General features: G+C 37.9%; 1 protein-coding gene across 4 annotated transcripts in view; it reads right to left on the bottom strand.

Annotated features, from left to right (window-relative positions):
- Nucleotides 1–24,564, bottom strand: part of LOC129740640 (uncharacterized) — a 315,420-nt gene that overhangs the window by 5,148 nt on the left and 285,708 nt on the right. For all 4 annotated transcript variants that reach the window (XM_055732386.1, XM_055732385.1, XM_055732384.1 and 1 more), the window contains 2 exons: nt 8,355–8,476; nt 7,950–8,245 (listed from right to left, as the gene is read on the bottom strand). In XM_055732386.1, the coding sequence (XP_055588361.1) occupies nt 7,950–8,245; nt 8,355–8,476 (418 nt within the window). The remainder of the gene's footprint in view (nt 1–7,949; nt 8,246–8,354; nt 8,477–24,564) is intronic.

Raw genomic sequence — 24,564 nt, 5'->3', positions numbered from 1 at the left:
TTAGGGATGCGCTGAAAGATCTGTGTCGGAACGGACAAGATTTTGGTCAGGATGCGGGAAGGTCCTCCCTAATCCGGGACACAGGTGGCTTTCGTGAATCTTCCGGTTGCGGCAGCAAACGCCGCACTCAAGTGTGGGTGGCTAAAGGTGGGCTGGTCTATCTGCCAGAGAGCCATCTCCCAGCAACCGGAAAGGTGCTTCCGTTGCGTGGAATATGGGCACAAATCATTCGCCTGCAAGGGCACTGATAGGAGTGGCTTGTGTTGGCAGGGCGGTGAAGCCGGCCAAGTAATTGGGTAACCGATAAAGCCAAACTGGCCGCGATATGGGTTACAGGAAGATACCCCATACAAGAGGTTGTGTCTGCTGGAGAGGAAGGCTTCGTGATAGCCAAGGTCAACAGGATCTTCGTCTTTAACTGCTACGCCCTCCCGAAGTGGTCTCTTGAAAGGTTCGGTGTCATGATGGACAAAATCGTCGTAGGCGTGGACTTCCAAGCGTGGGCCGTAGAATGGGGTAGTCGCCTTACAAACCACAGAGGACAGCTTCTACTGGAAGCCCTGGCAAGGCTGAACGTAGCCCTTTGGAATGTAGGCGAAACAAGGACCTACCACAGGAATGGGAGCGAGTCCATCATCGACGTCACCTTCGTCACCACGTAAGCGATGCGTTCACCGATAGCGTTCACTTTGAGATTCTGTATCGGGTAGGCACAAGTACGCGGGCAGGTAGAAGAGGTACGACAACAAGAGCACGCCTCTGGAAGACCACACAATTCGACCAACACGTCTTTGTCGAAGTGTTAAATTGGGAGTGGAACTTGGAAACCTGTTCGCGGAAAACCTGACGAGGGTACTCGCACGGGCATGTGACGCTGCGATGACAAGGAGGGCCAAGCGGAAGGACACTCGGCAACCCGGCCCCCTACTGGTGGACGACGGAAATCGCGGACCTGCGTACTAGCTGCCTACGGGCTGTCGCCTAGCCCAAAGCGAGGTCCCCGTTAGCGAGAGCGGAGCGAAGAGTTCCCTACGCAATTGCGAGGTCTGCCCTCTGCAGGGCAATCAAGTATTCGCGTGGGTGTCGATCGGTTTGCTTTTTGGGGTGGTTTCTGGCCTCGATTAGCTGATATGATTGGCACACGACGGGCCGAGAAGAGCCCAGACTTCAAGTCTTCAAAGGTGAGGTCGGGCCTTCAGGTTGAGTCTCAAAGAGTTGAGACGGATAAGGTGTGGATCTCCAGACACAAGGAGAAGTGAGTTGTTCTCGTCTCGAATTGGGTCAAGAGACGGTGAGAAAGAGGGCTTCCAAGACAAGAGGATAGGCGAGGTAAAGTCTCGCCTCGAATTGGGTCAGGAGGCAGAATGTGAGCCTCAAGTCATAAGTAGCGGCGAATGACCAGTGGGTCGTGAATCGTGACAGTAGAGGGGAGAGCTTTGTTGGTGTTGAACTTAAACGAGTATTGCCGTGTAGCCCCACGGTTTGAAGCTACAAAGATAAGGCAACATCTTCTGCGTAGTGGATGACGTGGGTACGCCGTGTTCAAGCATAGGGGAGTATCTGAGTAGTGCGGTTCCCAACGATCGAAACTGCGGGGATAAGACTTTACCTTCTTCGCAGTGGAAACCGTTGGGGAAGGGTTATTCCACTATCAGGGAATACCCACGGGTAGAGTGGCTCTCGAAGCCATTCGAGTCGGTGTAGGACGACGCTTTTGTCGGGAATCATCCGATTAGTCTAGGATAAGCTGTTCTCGATTGGCAAACGACGGGCAAAAGGTGGCGGACCCTGGGGATCAGAGGTCGGGCCTCGAGTCGTTAGAGGAGAGATCAGACCTCGAGTATCCAGGAGGAGACATTTGTGTGATCAACCCCGAGTCTTTACGATAGGAGTCACAAGAGGAGAGATCAGGCCTTCAGTCAACAAGAGGAGGGGTACAAGTGTTCACCTCTACTCATTACAAGGCGGAATCAGGCCTTGAGTCGTGCAGAGGATTTGGAGTCGTAAGAGGAGAAGTTTGTGTGGGAACCTCGAGTCCTTGCGAGGGGATGTCAGTTCTCGAATCGTTAGAGGAGAGTACAGGCTTTGAGTAGTAAGTGGGAGAGGTATTGCTGAGAGTAATCTCGTCTATGAGTATTTCCTTGGAGCTCACTTGCGCAAATAGATCTCCCACTGTTGAAGCATAGTGTGTTACCGCCCCAAGTAACCAAAAGTCACATAGCTACTTAATCTTGTACGTTTCAAGTTCACATTCCGCTGAGTAAAAGGTACTCGAGAGAAATAAAATCCGTTTTCCTTAAGTGCTTCATTTGGACTTCTGAACGAACATAAAAAGTCTAAACAAGTAGCATATAACATATTTGTGCGTTCTAAGTACCTTAAAAAGTTCGGATATCAACTCGGCTTATCGTGCTTCGTTTTTTTGCAATTCATTTATTTGAAACGGCTCGTACCTTACAGTTTTAAAGAGCCAAAATCTGTTTTTTGTTTGTTTAACATGGGTTTCTTATGTCTATTTTACAATATTGTTGAGAGAAAAAAAAAATAGAAGAAAGAATTATAGATGAAGGTCGATAGCTTTTAGAAAAAGATATATTTCGTACATATAGTCAAGGTCCATCGCAGCTAACACATCTCTCACCGGAACATCAGGTTGTTTCCCTCGGGCCCGAAGGGAATCATCTAAATTCGCTCTGGCGACAGAATGGACCTCACACGACCAAACAATATGATCGATGTCATGGTAACCCTGACCACAAACACAGAGATTGCTGTTAGCGAGATTTACACGATAGAGTAACGCATCCAAGGCGCAGTGATTGGACATGAGACGAGAAAATGTTTTAATAATCGTGCTTCGTTACGAACTTCTTGCGAACTATTTGATTCCATGCGGAACTTCTTACGAACTTTTTGGTTCCTTGCGGAACTTCTTACGAACTTTTTGGTTCTATGCGGATCTTCTATAGAACTTCAATGCGAATTGAGTTGTGTCAAAATTTTCAAATGGTTTGTTTACATTCTCTTAAAAAAATTTTCGAAAGCATTCTCAATTTGTGAACAAAAATGGATTATTTACAAAAAATAAGAAAGAATGGTTTGCTTTATTACCGTCGCCGGCAATTGGAACAAAATGGAATGAGAAAAGAAAATAATATTATGAGAATATTTTACTAATTAGTTGTCAAACACAAACTCGTTAGTTTTGGAACATTCTTGATTGGTAACAGTTCGATCTATCATGCTCATAAGTTTTCCCAAAAAAGTGGCATTATCCCTACTTCGATGGTGAATTGGACAAAAATGGGTGGAGGAAGAAACATAAACAAAGTAAAAATTATTTGGGAAATGCATATTTATCAGCGATTGTATATTATTAGGTTAATTACATATGAATTATTCACTATCAAACTACATTTCATGGTTTTTACGATTCCGCATTAGTAGAAACATAGTTATTCCGATTCTTCTTGTTTCCCTTTTCAATGAAAGTAACTCTCACAGCAACATTAACGACACATCCTGCACCTAGTACATTCCAACAAACATCAAAGGCAGATTATTTCGACGGGAAGTTCATTGATGGACACTTAGGAAATGTGGGTCGATTGAGCTCATCATTATTCCAACGTTGAATGCGAGGATTTGCCGTAAAAATTGATAATTTTCTTCAATTTTGTTTTCTTCGGTTTCAGCCAATCTAAAATGTACATGAAATGTGTTTTAATTTAGGAAAATATAAAAAACTAGAAATTACAACTTCCTCAAGTAGAATCTATTTCTGCAGTTTTTTAAAATTGGATTGTTTTGTAACAGAAATTGCAGCGGCTTGTTCACGGCCCACATATTTAGGTATATTCCTTTTCTGAACTGCAAATAAACATTATACAATGAGATACATATGTTACAAAAAAGAATTCAGTTCGTGCACTTACGTTCAAATTTAAATGTGGATACGACTTACACGGATATTATCTATTCATGGTGAGCAAAAATGAGGCAAGGATAATTTATTTCGTACGGCAGTCCTCGTTTCACAACTTCTGTTTATACTTTTTGAAGCTGATTGTTTACTATTTTTCATAGCGCCTACTTTTAAAAGGATAACCCGTAAATTATTTCAAATAGATGTTTTAAATACAATTGAATCAGAAAACAGCCATGGTTCAAAGGTAACGTGCTCAGCTTTCATTCCACAGGTTCAGGTTCAAATCTCCATGCAGGAAAATTTTTCAAGTAAGTTTAGAATTGTTGAAAATAGAAACAAATATAAATAGTAAAAAAGCTTAAAGCAGATCCGAATTCAAAGTAAAAAAGTAACGCTTTATTTTTGCAAGATTTTTTTTTTTTCAAAGTTTCATTTGAAGCTGAGTAGCCTTCTACTCAGCTTTGTTTATGGAACTTGAAAGTATCAATAAGAACTTAAAATTTCAGCTGAGTAGAACGCTATAAAGCCTTCAATCAGGGCTGAGTAAGCTTCTAAGAGACCATTCTATGGAACTTTTGGTTACTTGGGGCATCTTTTAAAATCATGGACAAATAACAGCCACGATCAGATCTGGCTCTGATTGATTTCGGGTGAAGTGCCCGAGCTCTATTCTTTTTGCAAAGCTTTAGGCGTTCTTAACCAATTGAAAACGGAATGAGAATGACTCACTCCTAGGCATGCTGCTCGGTTGTTGCGATTTTTACAATTGACTCGCAGGTTTCTACCAATGAGGTACACTTTTGCTCTTTCCACCACATTGGGTTTCTACATCTCTAGTCTCTAGTTTCTTTGTGATTGAGCCGCTATTCGGACAACGTCGTCTGTGAGATGGACCACTGAATTCTAGCTGGGAGGCTCAATGTCAGCGGAGTTGGCGTCTATACAGAGTCTTGATATAAAGAAATTTTGGGTGACCTTTTTAATGAGCATTTAGGAGTGGCTGAAGTTCTTCAGGCAAATTTCGTGTCTAGTTTTGTTTTGTTATATTTAAACTAGGGATGCGGGTGATATCCCTAGTTTATAACAAAACAAAAGCTAAACACGAAACTAATGGCTCGTTTAATGTATGCAGTCCATAAGAGGCCGGAAGTGAAATTGTGTAACGTTGAAGGTACTGGTACCTGTGGCATCCTAAAACATGCTTGTATCCATCTCTTATAAACTTCAATTTAAGCCATAGCTAGTACAAAGGACTTTTTGAGAATTGATTCATCGAGGAGGTAAGCTGTTCAGCACTGTGGTCAAATTTAGGGATTTTTCCTTAGACCTACGGATTGGGACCACTTCTACAGATCGTTACCTGAAGTCACGATCACAAGGCAACATTTGGTTCAGAAATCGAGACATTTACTATCTTAGAACTGATTCGACTGATACCCAAGTAACCAAAAGTTCCATAGAATGGTCTCTTAGAAGCTTACTCAGCCCTGATTGAAGGCTTAATAGCGGTCTACTCAGCTGAAATTTTAAGTTCTTATTGATACTTTCAAGTTCCATAAACAAAGCTGAGTAGAAGGCTACTCAGCTTCAAATGAAACTTAAAAAAAAAATCTTGCAAAAATAAAGCGTTACTTTTTTACTTTGAATTCGGATCTGCTTTAATCTTTATTACTATTTATATTTGTTTCTATTTTCAACAATTCTAAACTTACTTGAAAAATTTTCCTGCATGGAGATTTGAACCTGAACCTGTGGAATGAAAGCTGAGCACGTTACCTTTGAACCATGGCTGTTTTCTGATTCAATTGTATTTAAAACATCTATTTGAAATAATTTACGGGTTATCCTTTTAAAAGTAGGCGCGATGAAAAATAGTAAACAATCAGCTTCAAAAAGTATAAACAGGAGTTGTGAAACGAGGACTGCCGTACGAAATAAATTATCCTTGCCTCAAGTTTGCTCACCATGAATAGATAATATCCGTGTAAGTCGTATCCACATTTAAATTTGAACGTAAGTGCACGAACTGAATTCTTTTTTGTAGCATATGTATCTCATTGTATAATGTTTATTTGCAGTTCAGAAAAGGAATATACCTAAATATGTGGGCCGTGAACAAGCCGCTGCAATTTCTGTTACAAAACAATCCAATTTTAAAAAAAACTGCAGAAAAAGATTCTACCTGAGGAAGTTGTAATTTGTTTCTAGTTTTTTATATTTTCCAAAATTAAAACACATTTCATGTACATTTTAGATTGGCTGAAACCAAAGAAAACAAAATTGAAGAAAATTATCAATTTTTACGGCAAATCCTCGCATTCAACGTTGGAATAATGATGAGCTCAACCGACCCACATTTCCTAAGTGTCCATCAATGAACTTCCCGTCGAAATAATCTGCCTTTGATGTTTGTTGGAATGTACTAGGTGCTGGATGTGTCGTTAATGTTGCTGTGAGAGTTACTTTCATTGAAAAGGGAAACAAGAAGAATCGGAATTACTATGTTTCTACTAATGCGAAATCGTAAAAACTATGAAATGTAGTCTGATAGTGAATATTCATATGTAATTAACCTAATAATATACAATCGCTGATAAATATGCATTTCCCAAATAATTTTTACTTTATATATGTTTCTTCCTCCTCCCATTTTTGTCCAATTCACCATCGAAGTAGGGATAATGCAACTTTTTTGGGAAAACTTATGAGCATGATAGATCGAACTGTTACCAATTAAGAATGTTCCAAAACTAAAGAGTTTGTGTTTGACAACTCTGGTTCAAGGAAAGCTGGTGCTGAAATTTGACTTTCGATTAGTAAAATATTCTCATAATATTATTTTCTTTTCTCATTCCATTTTGTTCCAATAGCCGGCGACGGTAATAAAGCAAACCATTCTTTCTTATTTTTTGTAAATAATCCATTTTTGTTCACAAATTGAGAATGCTTTCGAAATTTTTTTTAAGAGAATGTAAACAAACCATTTGAAAATTTTGACACAACTCAATTCGCATTGAAGTTCCATTGAAGTTCCGCATAGAACCAAAAAATTCGTAAGAAGTTCCGCAAGGAACCAAAAAGTTCGTAAGAAGTTCCGCATGGAATCAAATAGTTCGCAAGAAGTTCGTAACGAAGCACGATAAGCCGAGTTGATATCCGAACTTTTTAAGGTACTTAGAACGCACAAATATGTTATATGCTACTTGTTTAGACTTTTTATGTTCGTTCAGAAGTCCAAATGAAGCACTTAAGGAAAACGGATTTTATTTCTCTCGAGTACCTTTTACTCAGCGAAATGTGAACTTAAAACGTACAAGATTAAGTAGCTATGTGACTTTTGGTTACTTGGGTAGAGCTGTCAATTCTTTGGTGTCTCATAGGATGTCTATGATTTATGCCGCATGAGTAGTTTCGTGAGTGCATCAAGGAAAGTGAAAGAAAAAATATAATTTCACAGACATCAAAGAAAAATCTATAATTTCACATAGCGAATTTCCATCCCAGAATCTGTGTCAGAAAAGACAGGATTTTGGAAATTCTCGTTTATTTTTTCCAAATTTGTACGTATTTAAAAAATTATAACTTTTTTGTCAACATACATTTTGGATTTTTACTTTGTTTTGGAACATCATGATAACATTGTTTATTTTTATTGATTTTTTCAAGTGTAATGTAAAAAAACCCAATTTGACACGACTTATTTTTAAATGAAATCAATGCTTTTTTCATCACAAAAAACCATTACAGAATTTGTTGGTTAAAACACAGAAAGACATGTTTTTTTTGCAAAAATACTATTTTTTTCGACAACTTTGGAATGCATTTAAAAATCGTTCTTTGAAATGCACAAACAAGAATTCGATATGTCCTTTTTTGTGACCACATTCCACGGTCCTCTAAACTTCCATTCAAACAGATGCGAAAAAACCTTTAAATTAAAAAAAAATGTGCCATTCCTCCCCAGGGGTCATTCTAACAGCAGAACAGGATAAAAATTTTGTTTCTACCATTCCCCACTCACCTAAGCTTAAATCGTACGCACAGATGTACTCGGAGGTGGTGAACTGATAGGTGAGGGCCGTCTTCCCAACCCCAGAGGCTCCCAGCATGGCCACCTTGTAGGCGTTGGCTTCTTTTTTATCCTGCTCCGATTGATTGACGCCGCTCCCATCTCCTCCGTTTGGGTCTCCACTCGTTTGGGTGTCCATCAGGCCGCCATCCTGTTGCTGCTGCTGCTGCTGAGAACCGGTGCTTCCTTTGCGATCTTTCCCGGAGCCTGCCGACGTGACTGAATTAATGGACCGGGACCGGCGACTCCTGCAGAATGATGGTGGAAACAAACGTGAAATTGGGTATTGTTTTCGTCCACGCGCCGCGGGACGTGATTGATAGAATATAAATTGGTTCGGGGGTTTCGTTTCGTTACCTCATGGAGTCGCCCAGGTTGCAGATGCCGTGCGATGTGATGCTGAAGCTGCGCAACCGGTAGTACTCCATGTCCACATCCGCTCCGTGGATTGCGGACCGGCGGAGTTCAGCCAGACGGGGCTAAAAAAGCGGAAGAAAAAACAAAAGCAAATCTCAGTAAACCGTTGCTGTGCGAAACTATTTACACATTTAAATACGCAAATACGGTCATTTGAACAAATCTCTCAGAAAACCAACTACAGCTCGATGAGGGCGATCCATTCGTGGCCAACTGCGGGATGTGACTGCTCGTTATTTCACTTGAATGGGTCACCGGGCAAACACAAGGTGGCCGGCAAACCAACTGTTGAGATAGGTCGGTTGCCTACCTTGGGGCGAGTGAGCGTTACGAAAGTTCGTCAACGAGAATTTTATAGGACCGGGAAAACATACAGATTGTGTAAATCGCGGAAGCTATTTATAAATGTTAGTTTTTGTTTATAAGTGTGTCCTCACACATCAGGTAGGATATCCGGTTGCTAGTGACATCGTTTTTGTAACGATGAGCGACAAAAATCAACAACAACCGTGTAACTATGCGTTTGCATTACTGTTTTCTCTAGGACAGATGTCGGCAACCATACCGGCTCTATTGGTTTGAAGCTGTGGCCTCTTAGCTGTTGCTTTCGATCAATGTTCACGAGTTTTTGTACAAAGCTTGGAATAAGGAACGGCTCTCAAAGATATTTTTCCTATCAAAATGTGACTTGAAGTCCCGGATTAAAATTGGTGGCTAAAAATATTTTAATTTTTTTATACCAGCATTTACTAAATATATAGTCAAATAAGTTTTTGGATAGAAGCACTAGTTGAAGGGTGATAAGGTCAAAATTTGGTCAATATCAACTTGACGTATTTCTTTCAATTTTGCATTTAAAAACCTGAACACCCCTCATTTTGAAGGTGTGTGTGTGTAGAATGTTGCTCCTATTTTGATTTTGAAATTCATTCTTCAGTTGTCAAAATGCCGTCCAAGGAACAAGAGCAGCGTATCACATCGCGAAAATCCGAGCTACTCGCACGCAAAGCTGGCAAAATCGCTAAAAGTTGCCAAATCAACAGTTACAAATGTAATTAAAGTGTTTGGGGAACGTTTGTCGACAGCCAGGAAGCCTGGATCGGGGGGAAATCGAAAACCGGAAGCCGCTGAGACGACAAAGAGAGTTGCCGGTAGTTTCAAGCGAAACCCTAACCTCTCTCTCCGAGATGCCGCAAATAAACTGTGCATCGAGTCAAAACACGTGCCGGACTATCGACTTACAAGAAGGTAGTTACTCTAAATCGCGATGATAAACAAAATACGACGGCCAAAGCGCGATCCCGGAGGCTGTACACGACGTTGCTGACGAAGTTTGACTGCGTGGTAATGGACGACGAAACCTACGTCAAAGCCGACTACAAGCAGCTTCCGGGACAGGAGTTTTATACGGCAAAACGAAGGGGAAAGGTAGCAGAAATTTTCAAGCACATGAAACTGTCAAAGTTCGCGTAGAAATATCTGGTTTGGCAAGCCATCTGTACCTATGGCTTGAAAAGCAGCATTTTCATAGCTTCCGGGACTGTCAACCAAGAAATTTACGTGAAAGAGTGTTTGAATGTTTATTCAAACACTCTTTCACGTTCTGCTGCCTTTCCTGAAGAAACACGGTTGTTCCGTACTGTTTTAGCCGGATTTGGCATTTTGCCATTACGGTAAAAAGGCCATGGAGTGGTACGCCGCCAACAACGTGCAGGTGGTTCCCAAGGACAAGAACCCTCCCAACACGGCAGAGCTCCGTCCAATTGAGAAATGCTGGGCTATTGTCAAGCGGAACCTAAAGAAGACCAAAAAAACTGCTAAGGACGAGCAGCAGTTCAAGGAAACTGGCTTTCTGCGGCGAAGGAGGTGGACAGGCAGGGGTTTAGCGTGAGGCCCGGCAATTCGGATTTGGAAAAGCCGAAGCCTAACTGAATATTTTTCCTGAATTTTATACTGATTAAACTTGAAAAAGAAATTTAATTTGATTTTTTAAATAAACGATTTCACCGATTTACACGCGTTTTCCCTTGACCAAATTTTGACCGTATCACCCTTTAAACAAAAAGGTTAGTCAGATACTTTCCAGACGTCAACAATTTGAGTTAGAAATCTAAATTATCAAGTCTTTCATTTATTTGAACCCGGCATCCTACACTGTGATGATTTTTTTCAAAAGCCACAAGTTCGCTGAATCAGAAAAGTGGTGTACAATATCTAGTTCTGTAACCCTACCAAATTGTAATGCAGACTCGCGGTTTAAGCTTTTTTTTAAACTTTCATGCATTTTATTATTATTTTCACACATTTAAGTCTGCGAAGAAATCCTAACGGGAAAATTTTAAAATTTATCGTTCTTTTTATGTAATAGATGAACAGCTGGACCGAAGTCTACAAATGTGATATTTTAGTGTGTTTTTAAGAGTCCTTTTCGCATTTTTGAAATATTAATTACTTAGTTGTTTAATCTTAAACTTTTGAGTTGTTCTTCTAAATACAAAAAACCAGGTTTTTTTTCTAGTCTAAATGGTTGCCGACCCTTGCTCTAGGGCAGTATCGAGGCTTCGATACTGACACATAGTGTAAAACACCAATGTTTGAAGTTGATTTTATTGTATTTTGACAACCAATTTTGCCTTCGAAAATCGTTCAACGGTCGAATTTGGTTTGGATCAGGTTGAAAACTGCCACATTCGAAGAATCCGATAGTATGAACCTCTACCCTTAAGCCGATTCCTCTCAATGAACAAAGCATTTAGCTAGGATTGTTGTCATGAAGTTGCCGCCCTGGAAGGCTGTCTGTCCAGTAAGGGTGCATCGAAAAATCAGTTCCCCCTTCCTAGTGTAGGTAGTGGACCAATGACCGGAACATCAATGAATTGACACGGACATTTACAGCTGCTACTGATGATGATGATGATGATGATGCTGCCGCTGATGGCGACAATACTAGCCCAGGCATGAATGGACAAATTTGTTTGTCCAGAATATGTCAAAAACCCCCACCTTTTCGATCTCGCGACCCTACCAGCTGCTCCTTTCTCCATTCGCGGTGATGATAGTCTCGATATGTAGGCGAAGTCAAAACGAGTAAGCCTTTCCGGTGCTAGACAAATGATGCTAGAGTTTTCGATGGCATGTTCGTTGGGTTAGTCTTCGAAAGTCTGTCAGCTGTATCATCATCATGTTGTCGTTCGGCTGGACTAAGTCAATGGATAGATGGTTGGTCAATCGATGTCGATGAAAGTGAGTTTGGTTTTAATTGAGATCAACAAGAGACGGTGATTTAGGTGCACTTTTGAATGTTTGGGAAATCGCTTTCAGACTAGGTCTGAGATTTCCGATTATTTCGATTCTTAGAAATTTAAATATCAAACTACTTGACGATTGACTGTTATATTTATTGTTTAACTAATGCAGTTTTTTCAAGGTCCCAACTTTTTCTTTCTACCCTCAATGGACTTAAAAGTGATATCAAAAGTTTATTTCGATATTGTGAGTTTTTAATATGTAACTACATATAATTCTTAAATAAGTTATAATTTTTCATTAATTTTGGAGTTGATCACAAATAAGCTAAAAAATAAATAAGTCCGATTTAAAAATCCTGACAAATTGGTTCGGTAAGAACCTCAGTAGAGAAATGAATGATATAAATTTCGTTATGCTCAAAATGCTTTTTTTCGAGCATTGTATAAATTCATTTCAAGTTAACACAAAAAACCTTGTATTTAAACAACATTCTCTTATGGGCTAGAGGTTTCTTATTATGTTCTAGTTGTTTTTACCATTTCACTAAGGCCGGTACAAATTTGAAATCCTTCTTTTGTCACCTGGTTTGTTTCGAAAATAAGTGTTATAATGACGCCAGGGCTCAAAATGGAACATCAGCGTTGAAAGTGTTCTATTTTTAGACCCATTACAAATGCTCCGGGTTTTCATTTATTTTAGGAAAAATAGCTTGTATAGTTCATATCCATCACATCGAGAGTGGTTTTCCGATAAACATTGCCTTCAGCAGGGAAAAGTCATGTTTTTTCTTATCCATTATGATTTTTTAAAATGCTACCCATTAATTAAGCTCTCTGTTTTACCACTGAAGAGAAGGTACATTATTGAAAACTTTAAAAATTTATAAGAAATACTTTTTATGTCGAAAAGCCGTATGACAGGATAAAAGTTTGTTTGCATAGAAAGATCTAAAATATTTGCCAGCGAAAATAAAACACATCACAGCCCAAGGAATATTTAAATAAGGTAGTGTCGAGTGCCATATTGAATTTTTTTTGTGACGTCACAAAAACGATTGTATCGAAAATTTATACGAGAATTGCAGAAATTTCAAAGAAAAACATGTTTAGGAACGCAAATGAATTCCGATTTCTTTTTTATTGTGTTGCACGACCTCTAATTGGTTATTTTATGGAGTTTGTTTGCACTTTAAAGATTGCATTATGTACTTTTTGTTGTTTTATTATTCGATGCAGTGTTATCTTGAAGCTAAACCGTGCAAAAAAAAAAAAAAACAGCTTTTAAAGATCTAACGGGTAATTTTTGAGTGTTCAACTGATTGGCATGATTTTTATCCAACCGGTTTATCATATACAATCTTATATAGAACAATTAACATCAATAAATTATTATTAACTCAGTTTAATAAAATACCAGCGAAAGATTGTGGTTTCGTTAGTAATAGTTGTTTTTTGATTACTTTTTGGAAAAAAGAACCAAAACTTAACAGACTTGAACATTTTCATGAAATATTTTGAACCAATTCTGAAGTTTTGAAAATTGAGTTGGGAAAATTCAACATTTTTTCGAACTTCGAAAGTCTATTTTATAGAAAAGTAACTCGAAAATCCAACTTTTTAGTACCAACCTTGAATAACCAGAATCATTCTACTAAGAATAACATGCTTACAAAGTGGAAAATGTCCAGCAGATTCTTCGAGTTATCAACGAAAAATGTAAGTTTCCTTATAAATCAAAAGATTTTTCGTGATTGTGACGTCGCAGCATGTACCAATACTAGAGCAGGGCTGTCTTGGTACTACCTTCTCTGAATATTCCTTGATCAGAGCCAATTTCTTCTTATTCGTTAAAGGCCTTCCACCACTAATTTATGTATGTCATCTTTGAGGGACAAAACTACTTTAAAACTTTCACACACTCCTCACAACAAGCGCTTCCCTTAACATCCCCAGACCACCACACGAGAATGAAATTAAAATTCAATGTGTAAACACTCCATTTCTGCAGCCACCGGTTTGCAACTTTTTTTTATGAATTAACACTTACTCTCCTATAAATTTCCGGAACTTCCGGTGGACACTTCTGCACTCCCTTCCAGCTCTCATTTTAAGCCTCTTAAAGTTAATTCTCAACGGTTTTACGTACGAAAATAAAAAAAATTGCAAAATTTTCGCGGGCTGAAGGAAAAAACGCGTGCAATTAGCAAAAGTCGTCGCCTTTGTTTTTGTTTTGTTTTAACAAGTCATCGCCTACTCCATCTCACGTACTTTTAGAGCAAAAATAACGCACAAAATCAACATCGTAGCTATATAACTGATATCATGAAAAGTAATTACAACAAATTGACGATAGAATTGCATATGTAATCTTTGATCAATTGAATGTGTTGACAAACTGTTCTCAAATAATGTTTTTAGTCATACACCAAACAATGTTATACTTTGAAATAAATATTTAGATACCAAATTTTTAAATGCATGAAAACCTTTGTTATTTTCAATCATTTTCCGAAAACATTAACTCTAAAATTTCAGTCGGTACAACTGTGATCGATGTTTACTCTTGGGCTCGAACTCACGGATATCAGCTTATGAAGCAACTCACTTGCCAACTGAGCTAAAGGGTGATACGGTCAAAATTTGGTCAAGAGAAAACGCGTGTAAATAGGTGAAATCATTTATTTAAAACATCAAATTGAATTTCTTTTTCAAGTTTAGTTAGTATAAAATTCAGGAGAAATATTCAGTTAGGATTCCGTTTTTCCAAATCCGAATTACCGGGCCTTACGCTTAACCCCTGCCATCAGATTTTGTACAGCCACCTTGTCCACCTTCTTCGCCGCAGAGAGCCAGTTTGCCTTGAACTGCTGCTCGTCCTTAGCAGTTTTTTGGTCTTCTTTAGGTGCCGCTTGACAATAGCCCAGTATTTCTCAATTGGGCGGAGCTCTGGCGTGTTGGGAGGGTTCTTGTCTACTCTGTACCACTCCATGGACTTTTTACCGTAATGGCAAGATGTCAAATCCAGCCTAAACAGTACGAAACAACCGTGTTTCTTCAGGAAAGGCAGCAGACATTTATTCAAACACGCTTTCACGTAAATTTCTTGGTTGACAGTCCTGAAAGCTATGAAAATGCTGCATTTCAAGCCACAGGTACAGATGGCTTGCCAAACCAGATATTTCTTCGCGAACTTTGACAGTTTCATGTGCTTGAAAATATCTGCTACCTTTCCCCTTCCTTTTGCCGTATAAAACTCCTGTCCCGGAGGCTGCTTGTAGTCGGCTTTGACGTAGGTTTCGTCGTCTTGTAAGTCGATAGTCCGTTCTTGTAAGTCGATAGTCCGGCTTGTTTTTTTGGCTCAAAGCACGGTTGTAGACGATACACCCAGCTTATTTGCGGCATCTCGGAGAAAGTGGTTAGGGTTTCGCTTGAAACTACCGGCAACTCTCTTTGTCGTCTCAGCGGCTTCCGGTTTTCGATTTCCCCCCGATCCAGACTTCCTGGTTGTCGACAAATGTTCCCCAAACACTTTAATTACATTTGTAACGGTTGATTTGGCAGCTTTTAGCGATTTTGCCAGCTTTGCATGCGAGTAGCTCGGATTTTTGCGATGCGCAAGCAAAATTTTAATACGCTGCTCTTCTTCCTTTGACAACTGAAGAGTGAATTCCAAAATCAAAATAGGAGCAACATTCTACACACACACACACCTTCAAAATGAGGGGTGTTCAGGTTTTTTAAATGCAAAATTGAAAGAAATACGTCAAGTTGATATTGACCAAATTTTTACCGTATCACCCTTTATATCACAAGTCCTTCTCAAAACACAGTATTTGAAAAAAAATCTACCTTTTTTTTGAATTCTTTCAAAAATATTCACAAAAAAGTTGAATAACGTTTGCAAGATATGCCGATGTCAATTGCCGTATGTCAGTTCGACTTAATTTAATTCAACACCTTTGTACTTTGATAAAACATGAAACTCAAATTGGATACCAACTCTATTGGAAGATAGTTTCGCCATTCATAGAACAGAAATTAAATCAGATCAACCAGTAGATTGTAACTCTCCAGCTTAATGAGTTTTACCGCAAGTAACTGTACAGATACCTACAGGAGGACAACTTTTATCCGCTACCCACTCGTTCGGTTTTGTAACGAAGTTCACAAACCAACCGAAACCGAGAAAAACCACTTAATCATAAGCCATGCGGAAAAATGGACTCCGCAGTAGTAGGTACCTTAGCCCATTTCCTTCGCTAACTGGTTATGTTTTTCATTACACTCTCTGGAGCCACCATTATTGGGTCTGAGGGAATAAGTTTTTGTGCCACCCATTTGCAATTTTACCTTGTAATCAACCTACATACCTAACAATCAGTTGAAGAAGTGTACTGGAAAATACATAATTTTGCCGGTTTTGAATGTCATGAATGAATAGCTGTAACGAGATGTCGATGTCGGTGATGCCGGTAAGCCGGTTTGGTTTCTATTTTGTTCTAGGTTTTTTTTTGCTTAACAGAAAACGACGGTGTTTCATTCATTCATTTCCATTTGGTTCTGTCAGAACGAATGCTCAGACCGAATAGTTATCCTATAAACTGGTGATTGTGCAGTTTTGACTGCACATTGCAGTTTTAATTAAAACTTATTCGTATCAAAAATAACGTGTGCCTGAAACGAGTTCAAAACTAACAAAACTTGTAACTCTAAAAATCGTTGTAAAATTTAAACTGTTCCAGAAGACTTCGATAGGGTCAACTGATGACCAATTAATTCCTCAGATTAAGCAATTTCATAAACAAAGAGAATGTACCACAAAGATTTCGAAACGATAAATAAATATCTTCGCTCTAGAAGCACCATTAAAACTTTCTGCTTCTGCTTATTTTTGAGCGCTGAGACGCCGAGGGAATTTTTCGTTGCCAGCAACGAACGTTTGCCATTCGATCGCTCGCGGGCATTGCAACTGACAACGTGCCACGATTGAAGATGAGAAGTGAAGGGAATCTGATGCAATGGGGCGAGTGGGTTTGGTCCTTCGAGCCGGATTGCAAAAGTTCACCACGAGCTGCTTTCCATTTTAATGCGGGATTGAAAAATTCAACTCGGCTGGGCTAATGGCAAGCAAGCAAGCAAGCTAGAGTCATTCATTGTTGGCATTCAACATTCATTCAAAAGAGGATTACCCAAGGAGGTGGCGGGCGGCCAATCTGGATTGAGTCTGGTGTGGTTCCATTATGGTTGTTGTAGAGCAGACGGAGGGATTCCGCAATGCGAATCGGGTTCCAATGAATGAGCTTTTGGCTTCAGCTTTTTTTTTCAGAACTCGTAACGTCGTCGTCGTGGGTGGCTTTTTACTGTGTTAGAAAAGTCTTCCGTATTCTATCTATAGATCGTCTTTCATTTCCATTCCGGATTACTTCCGTCATTTCATATCAGATGGTTCACTCACATAACCTGAAAACTGCTTTTCTTTCTTTGGAGTTTCTTTTATTTTTTAAAAACTAAAATAGCTTCGCCTGAAACTATTCTTCAAACAATAACAAACTATTGTAAGTTGTACATTCAAAATAAGAAATTAATTTTTTTGATTTATTTGAGGTTACGTCAAAAAAAAAAATCCTATAACAACTTTTAATTTCTAATTTGTTTGTTTACTACAGTCGGCATTGTTGCAATTACTTCAGACACGAAAAATAGGATATCCAAACAGCAACAACTCATTTCGCCGGATTCGGATAGAGTTTGCCAAACTCTAATTAACTGTTGATAGTGTTCTGGAGAAGTAAATTTTCTCGGAAGGGTTCTTCCATGGAAGCCGTGAGGAGATTAAAACAAATACTCTATGAATAAATAATAGCTCTTTTGGTTCGAAAATTTATTCCAAATATAATCCAAATATCTAATTGCTTAGATAACGGTTTTAAGGGATGATCCCCATCTCTAAATCCGGGCAAGAGCACGTGAGCTGTGTAACAGTTTTCTTAACTCTATTAACGTACGTATGTTTTTTCCCATTTTCTCCATGTTTCTTCTCTACTCCTGTTGAGTGGTGGCTGATGGTGAAAGTTTCATCCAGAAGTCGGAATTTAGGGCATGAGTGCAAATCAAAGTTTCTGGCCCATAACGTCTGGTTCCCTGGAAAGGTGCACGAACTTTGGCAACAATTAGTGGTAGGTATGAGAAGAACGACGAGGAAAGCAGCTAGGGAACTTTTACGCTCAAATGAAACAAATGGCCGAGCAGAACAGACATATAGGGATTACCGGGAAAATTGGTAATCCAATAGGGTGCACTTATAATTGAGCGAAAGAACTTAAGTTGATTTCGACCGATTGTTTCCCGTAGGACGGATCAGAAAGTCAATTGACCGGATAACGCAACTGGTATGTGAGGGATGAACCCAGCTCCTGGAAGTTTCCCCACAAATTTTTGGGCAGCTGGTGGCTGTGATCAGGCCCGTGTGAAATACCCGTCCAGGGGGGGGGGGGGGGGGTGTAGGGAAGGGGGTGGTTACGTAAGTCGAATTAAGCTGGAAATAATAACAAAAGCAAATATCTATGCAAATAAAAATGGACTTCTGTATGTCTGTCTGTTCTCTATAGACTAGGAAACCACTGAATCGATTTGCCTGAAACCTGACAGGTGGGGGTATTGGAAGCGAAATTACAAAAAAATCTGTATTGTCACAGAATTTAAAGCAAAATTTCGTCACAGAATCTGGGTCACAGATCACAGAATTTTTAAAATTTTCACAGAATTTACAGGTTTTCTAAATTTTGTACAGATTTTCAAAATTATAAATTTTTATGTCGCTTTTGACTATTTATTTCTGACTCTTATTCATAAAAATATGAAAACAAAGTAATGTAAATTGATTTTTTTTCTATTAAAACTGTAAGTAGTTTCCAATTTGTTACTGTTTCACATGATTTCCCAATGAACTTAATAAAAAAGAGTAACAGAAAACCGTCACAGAATTATAGGTTATAATTTCAGAATTCAAGATTTTTTTTTATCAAAACCACAGATTTTTTTTCAGCAACCTTGATTGGAGGCCGGAGAAGGTTTCTCTTATAGTTTGAGACTATTTCTTCTTACTGGAAGGGGGAGGGGGCCTCCCAAACAAAAGACAAATGTTTGCTTTACTCGAGAACCCATTAATCAAATGGTACCAAATTTGACGTTGGAGTGCATTTGGGTACGAGGAATATTTCTATGACTATTTGAGAACCCTCTCTCCTTCCGATGGGGAAACAAGAGAGGGCAAGGTGTTCTTTCTGACAGATTTTTACATAATTGAAAAACAAATCGAGCAAATGAAACCAAATTTGGCATTGGATGGTTTAAGGGTACGATAAAAGCTTCCCTGAATCTTTGATATCCCTCTCTTCTTTCAGTTTTGAGAGAAGGGGGTAAAGTACAATTTTTTTTTACATAATTCGAAAATCATTCAAACAATTTGTTCAGTCCGACAGTCCGACTGAGAATAGACGCGAGAGCACCGCACCGAGAGAGCAAGACAGTTGCTCTCACTGAAAGCAAGATGGAAAGTTCTAGGCGGTTCTATCTGGCGCGAGCACGTGGTTGTCTGCTTGCTCGTCAGCCTATTTAAGGGCGTATTCTTTATGCGCCTAGGAGTCAGTCTTTACAAACCGTCAAACCGTCAAGATGAGACGGAGGAAAAGTGTACATATAAAGTGTAAATAATAGTACTAAGTGAAGAGAAATAAAATAGTATTGAGAATGTAAAGAAGGAGTGTCTTGTGCTTCTTTACTGCTTCGCTCCGACGCCCTGCTCCCGGGTCCAGCTACCACAATCGGCTCTTTTCAGAGCCCCTCCATCTGAAAGAGTTTTTGATCTCGGTCAACCAGGCGATCGAGATCCCCCCGAGTCTTGGCCGCCAGGCAGCGTCAAGTGGACCTGCCTCCACTGATGGGATAACTATGCGTGGTTGTCTCTTAAGGTCCAATCTCACGAGGGGAGCGGACCATCAGTGGTAGTTTCCCAAGTGCTCACATCGGATTGGTCTTGGCCTCCAGGCAGACAGTCTTTGGACCTGCCTCCACTGTTTGGCAACCACCAGGGGTTGTCAAAGCCCAATCCCAGAAGGGGAAAGGGCAAGCAGTGGTAGTTTTGCCAAGCGCCGCACCCACAGTCCACCAATGGCTTTTCATGGCCACAACACAATTGGCAAACGAGAAATATTTCTTTGATTATATGAGACCCCTCCCTTCTTCCATTGGGAAGATAGAGAGGGAGGAGTGAGACTCCCATACATTTTTTATTGCATATCTCGAGAATAATTCAAGCAAATGGAACCAAATTTGCCATGAAAGGGTATTTGAGAACAAAAAAGTTTTCAATCGATATTTGTCACCACTCCTTCCTTCCAGTTAGGAGTTAAGAAAGGGGCTCCTCTACAGTTTTTTGCATTGCTTGAGAGTAGAGATGTACCGAATATTCGATCGGCCGAATATTCGGCTCACCGAATAGTTGAGCTAAGTATTCGGTCGAATAGGCCGAATATCTATTACAGACTCATAAATTTTTCAAATAATTTTGGAAAATTTATCAAATATCCAAAAGTAATGTTGTAAAAGCTAAACAATCATCAAAAAGTTATGGTTTCAGCAAAACATCTATGGTGTATTCGCGTATCTTTCACTGTAGATCGTTCAGGAGAATGCTGAACGGTATCGCTTTATACTTTGATTATAGTTTATTCCAGATTTTCTGAATATATTCAGGCTTGCCCTTAAATCCAGTTCCAGATCCAGATATGTCAAATTTGGCCGAGATATCCAGACCAGATATTGTTTACAACTTCCCGAGTTTTGATCGGGTTTATTCAGATTATTTGCTAAATCAAATAAAAAAATCAAATTCCTCTCAATTTTTTTTAGATTTTTTGTTCAATAACGATTTTTCAAAAATTTACAATTATTCATAAATTTTGAACTTTTTTAGTTTTTTTTGGGGGTTGAACCCCCCCCCCCCCCCCCCATAAGGATCCAAAAAAGCAAGCAAGGAATTCTACTCTTCATTTAAAATTTTAAACTCTGAACCAAATTATGATAATAGAGTAAGGTTAATCAAGAGTAACAGTCTAGACTAAAAACTAATGCAAAAACCTCAAAAACCCATCCCGAGTTCAAAATTCGTCTACAATTTTTCCAAATTTTCTCACTTGTTCATAGAAATTCAGGTCTGAATATTATATTTCAAATTAAATTAAACCCATTTCGATGGTTCTGATTCCATAATTCCCATAGCCAAAAATGTATTCCTATATTCGTATTTCGGATTCGGTATCAAATTCAGAATTCTTGATTTTCAGTTCGAATAATCATAAGAAATTAGAAATGAAAAGCGGCTTTGGAAACCTGGTTCAAATTTGGTTAAGCATTTTATATAAAATTTGAATTATGTTATGCGATATCATATGTTTTTTTTAAAATATTTTGATAATAGTTTTCAGAATATGAAAAAGAGAAATTTTGTTTAATATTCAAATTTGAAGTTCTTAAACTTGGTTCTTGCACAAAATTCAAGCTTCGAAATGGCAATTCAAAATTAAAAACTCAGATTCAGATCATTGTAAACGGATATTTTAATTCTGATTCACAATACAAATTAAAAATAAATAATTTAAATCGTGGACTTAGATTAAACCCGAACTACAGAATTTAAATGAAAGATTCATGGAAGAGGGCTCTAAAACGTGGCTCATAAAATTCTGATCTGGAATAAGATACGGAAATCGCATTTTTCGTACGTATGGAAATTTGGATACAGATTCAAAGCGCAATTTTAGAATTCAGGTTCAGAATTCAGATTCAGAATACAGATTCAAAATTCAGAAAAAAGCATGTAAATAAATTTTGATGAGAAATTTAAGAGATCATGAACTTAACACATTGTGGACCAAATACGAGATATCTCTTTTTTTTCGCTTGCCAACAGTGTGCAACACTTTGAGGTATAACTCGAATGAACTGAAAGTATTGTTAAACTTAATTCGACTAAATTGAACACAACATTTGCCGTAACTTAAAGTGCTAAATTTGTAAAATTCAGTTTCTGAGATATAGAATGCCGAATTTCGGTGTTTCTCGTCATAGATTTCTTCACGGTCCTTAACATTTTAGTTTGTAAACAAAATTCATCTTAAAATCACAATTAAAAGGTAGAATTTGGGTTTTTTGTTTTATCCGAAAACTCAAATTTTATTTAAAAAATCATCCACAGGATTTTCACTATGGAATTGGTTCTTTATGAACAATATTTGTTGTTAACGAATCATCCTCACCTAAAAACATCTGCATAAAGTTCTATATTTTACCGGTGTATTGTTAAACATTGTCTACATTACACATTAAGGACAACAAAATTTGGCATTTTATGTTTCAGAAACCAGTAGAGAAAACTCTGCTTATTTAATATATTTGAGTAACGGGAAGTAGATATTGTGTTAAATTTTTAGAATAAGGTTTCATTATAAGAATCATAACATTTGAATTGGGAGGGTGAAAACGTATCGTTGATCCTTTGAAAAATAGAGCAAACAAAAAAAAACTTTTAAACTATGCATACTAGCGGCAAGTGAAAAAACGAGATATCTCGTATTTGGTCCGCAATGTGTTAATGTTTCAGTTTTTCAAAGTCAAACATCATACCTACTAAAATCATTAATTTGGTTCAAGTTTGCATCTAGCAAATTTGATTCGAAAATCTGATGATTTTTATCACTAAATTTTTTTTTTGAAAATTTGATTTATTTGCATCAAAGGTTTTTGAATTTGCAAAATGGTTTTGAAGATTAGGCTTGTTTGATTTGAGTATAGCATAATTTTTTTTAATGGATGGCTTATTTTATGCTTAAATCAACTAAGTTTGATCTTCCAGACTCTTAAACAAATTTAAAATGTTAACCATCGATGAAAGCGAATTCAGCTCATTTTTGTGATCAACTTTTGGAAGGTAAAATTTCATACGAAAACTTTTCATGTAAAAGTACTTAAAAATGAATAATCATATAGTTACAGACATAACTTGTTTTTTTTTTTAATATACGTGCATTGTTGGGCAAAAACTCATAGGTAAAAATCAGTCACCAAACCCCCCCCCCCCCATGAGTCGGTTCTTCCTACGGCCCTGCAAGAAATAATTATATGATTTTTGAAACCCCTCCATTCTTTCATGGGGAATATAGGAAGAGAGTAGGCAGGCTCGCATACAATGTTTTGCACAACTCGGGAACTTATCTAAGAAATTAAATCTTTCCGCCTTGCAGGGAGGAAGGGAGGGAAGAGTGGTGTACATATAATTTTGTTGTATTGCTTAAGAACAAATAATTGATTTTTTTTCCATTAAGTCATAATAGATTCCTAGTATCCTACTCGGGAATTCCCGGAAATTATAAAAATTCAGGAATTCCCAAATCCCGGGAAACGCTTAAAAATCCCGGGAATTCCCGAAGCCAATAAAAAGTGCTAAATTACTGAATGTTTCAGATTGAGCAAGGAAAATGATAGTTCTACCTAGATGACTTAGTCTTAAATGTTGTTTTTTCTTAAATCTGGTTAATACATTGAATTTGATAAAACATGTTTTTCTGATCGTATACTTTGTGTAAAATTGAAAAGCGACAAAGAATCTAAAAAACCAAACAATTCCAATAATGAAACACTACGGAAAGAATTTGAATGTTCTATATTGCAACATTTATCATTTAGAATTTTCGTTTCGGATACTGTTGACAGTAGCAAAATCATCAGCAAAGTAATGAAATATTGTGAAACAAATGGATAGTTATCTGAAAATTTACGATATTTGATGAATGATTTGAAATCTAGCTAACTAACTTCCATCGAAAGTGGAATATTTTTCTCAATTATTTCAAATTTTTACAGCTAGAATAAGACCAGTTTGTCGGTTAAAGTACTTAGTTTTTGGGTCTTGGGTTTGCTTATTGAATTTTTGAGGCATTAAAGAAGTTTGAAAAGTTTTGCGATTTCGCAACCTAAAATTCAAAAATACCATATCGATAAGGATTAGTACGCAGTAGATGGTAAAGATTAGAGATGTACCGAATATTCGGCTCACCGAATATTTGAGCTAAGTATTCGGCCGAATAGGCCGAATATCTATTATAAAAGTTTATAGAATAACAAACTTGTAAATTTTTTCAAATGATTTTGCATAATTTATAAAATATCCAAAACTAATGTTGTAAAAGTTACACAAACATCCCAATTTTATGATTTTAGCTGAACATCTTAGGTGTATCCGAGTATTTATCACAGTAGACAGTAGAGGAGAACGCTGACGAGTATCGCTTTATAACTTGATTATGGTTTTTCCAGACTTTCTTGTTATATCCAGGCTTACCCAGAAATCCTAAAGAGATTCGAGATAAGTTAAATCTTGTAAGAAGGTCCAGATATTGTTTAAACTTCCCGAATTTCGATCGTGTTTATTTCAATTATTTCAATTGAAAAAAATTCAAAAATTCAATTTAAAATATTTTAGATATTATTTTCTATAACAATTTTTGAAAAATTTCAAAATGAGAATAAATTTTGCGCTTTTTTATATGGTTTTCAAAAATCGTCCTGAATGCCTGACCGTGTCTAAACGTGTGGTTGAAAGTATGGTATGCTTAAGGTTAAAGATCATCTTATTTTACAACTATTTTGAGGTATCTTGCTCAAATTCGACCTTCGTCTAATTCGATATCAAATAAGCAATTGTAAATTGATTGCCACCTGTTTTGACATATTTTGTCCCAGATTTAATAGGAGCACAATCTCTTTGGTTATAAACCCTAGAAGCGACAGGTCATCTGATGTCTTGTCCTGTCAGTTATTGGTGACATTTTAAAAACCAGAAAGAC

This window comes from Uranotaenia lowii, chromosome 1 (genome assembly GCF_029784155.1).
Source record: "Uranotaenia lowii strain MFRU-FL chromosome 1, ASM2978415v1, whole genome shotgun sequence".
In the NCBI taxonomy this organism is placed as follows: Eukaryota; Metazoa; Arthropoda; class Insecta; order Diptera; family Culicidae; genus Uranotaenia; species Uranotaenia lowii.
The sequence above is the reverse complement of the archived record's forward strand: the minus strand, read 5'-3'. Positions and strand labels throughout refer to the sequence as shown.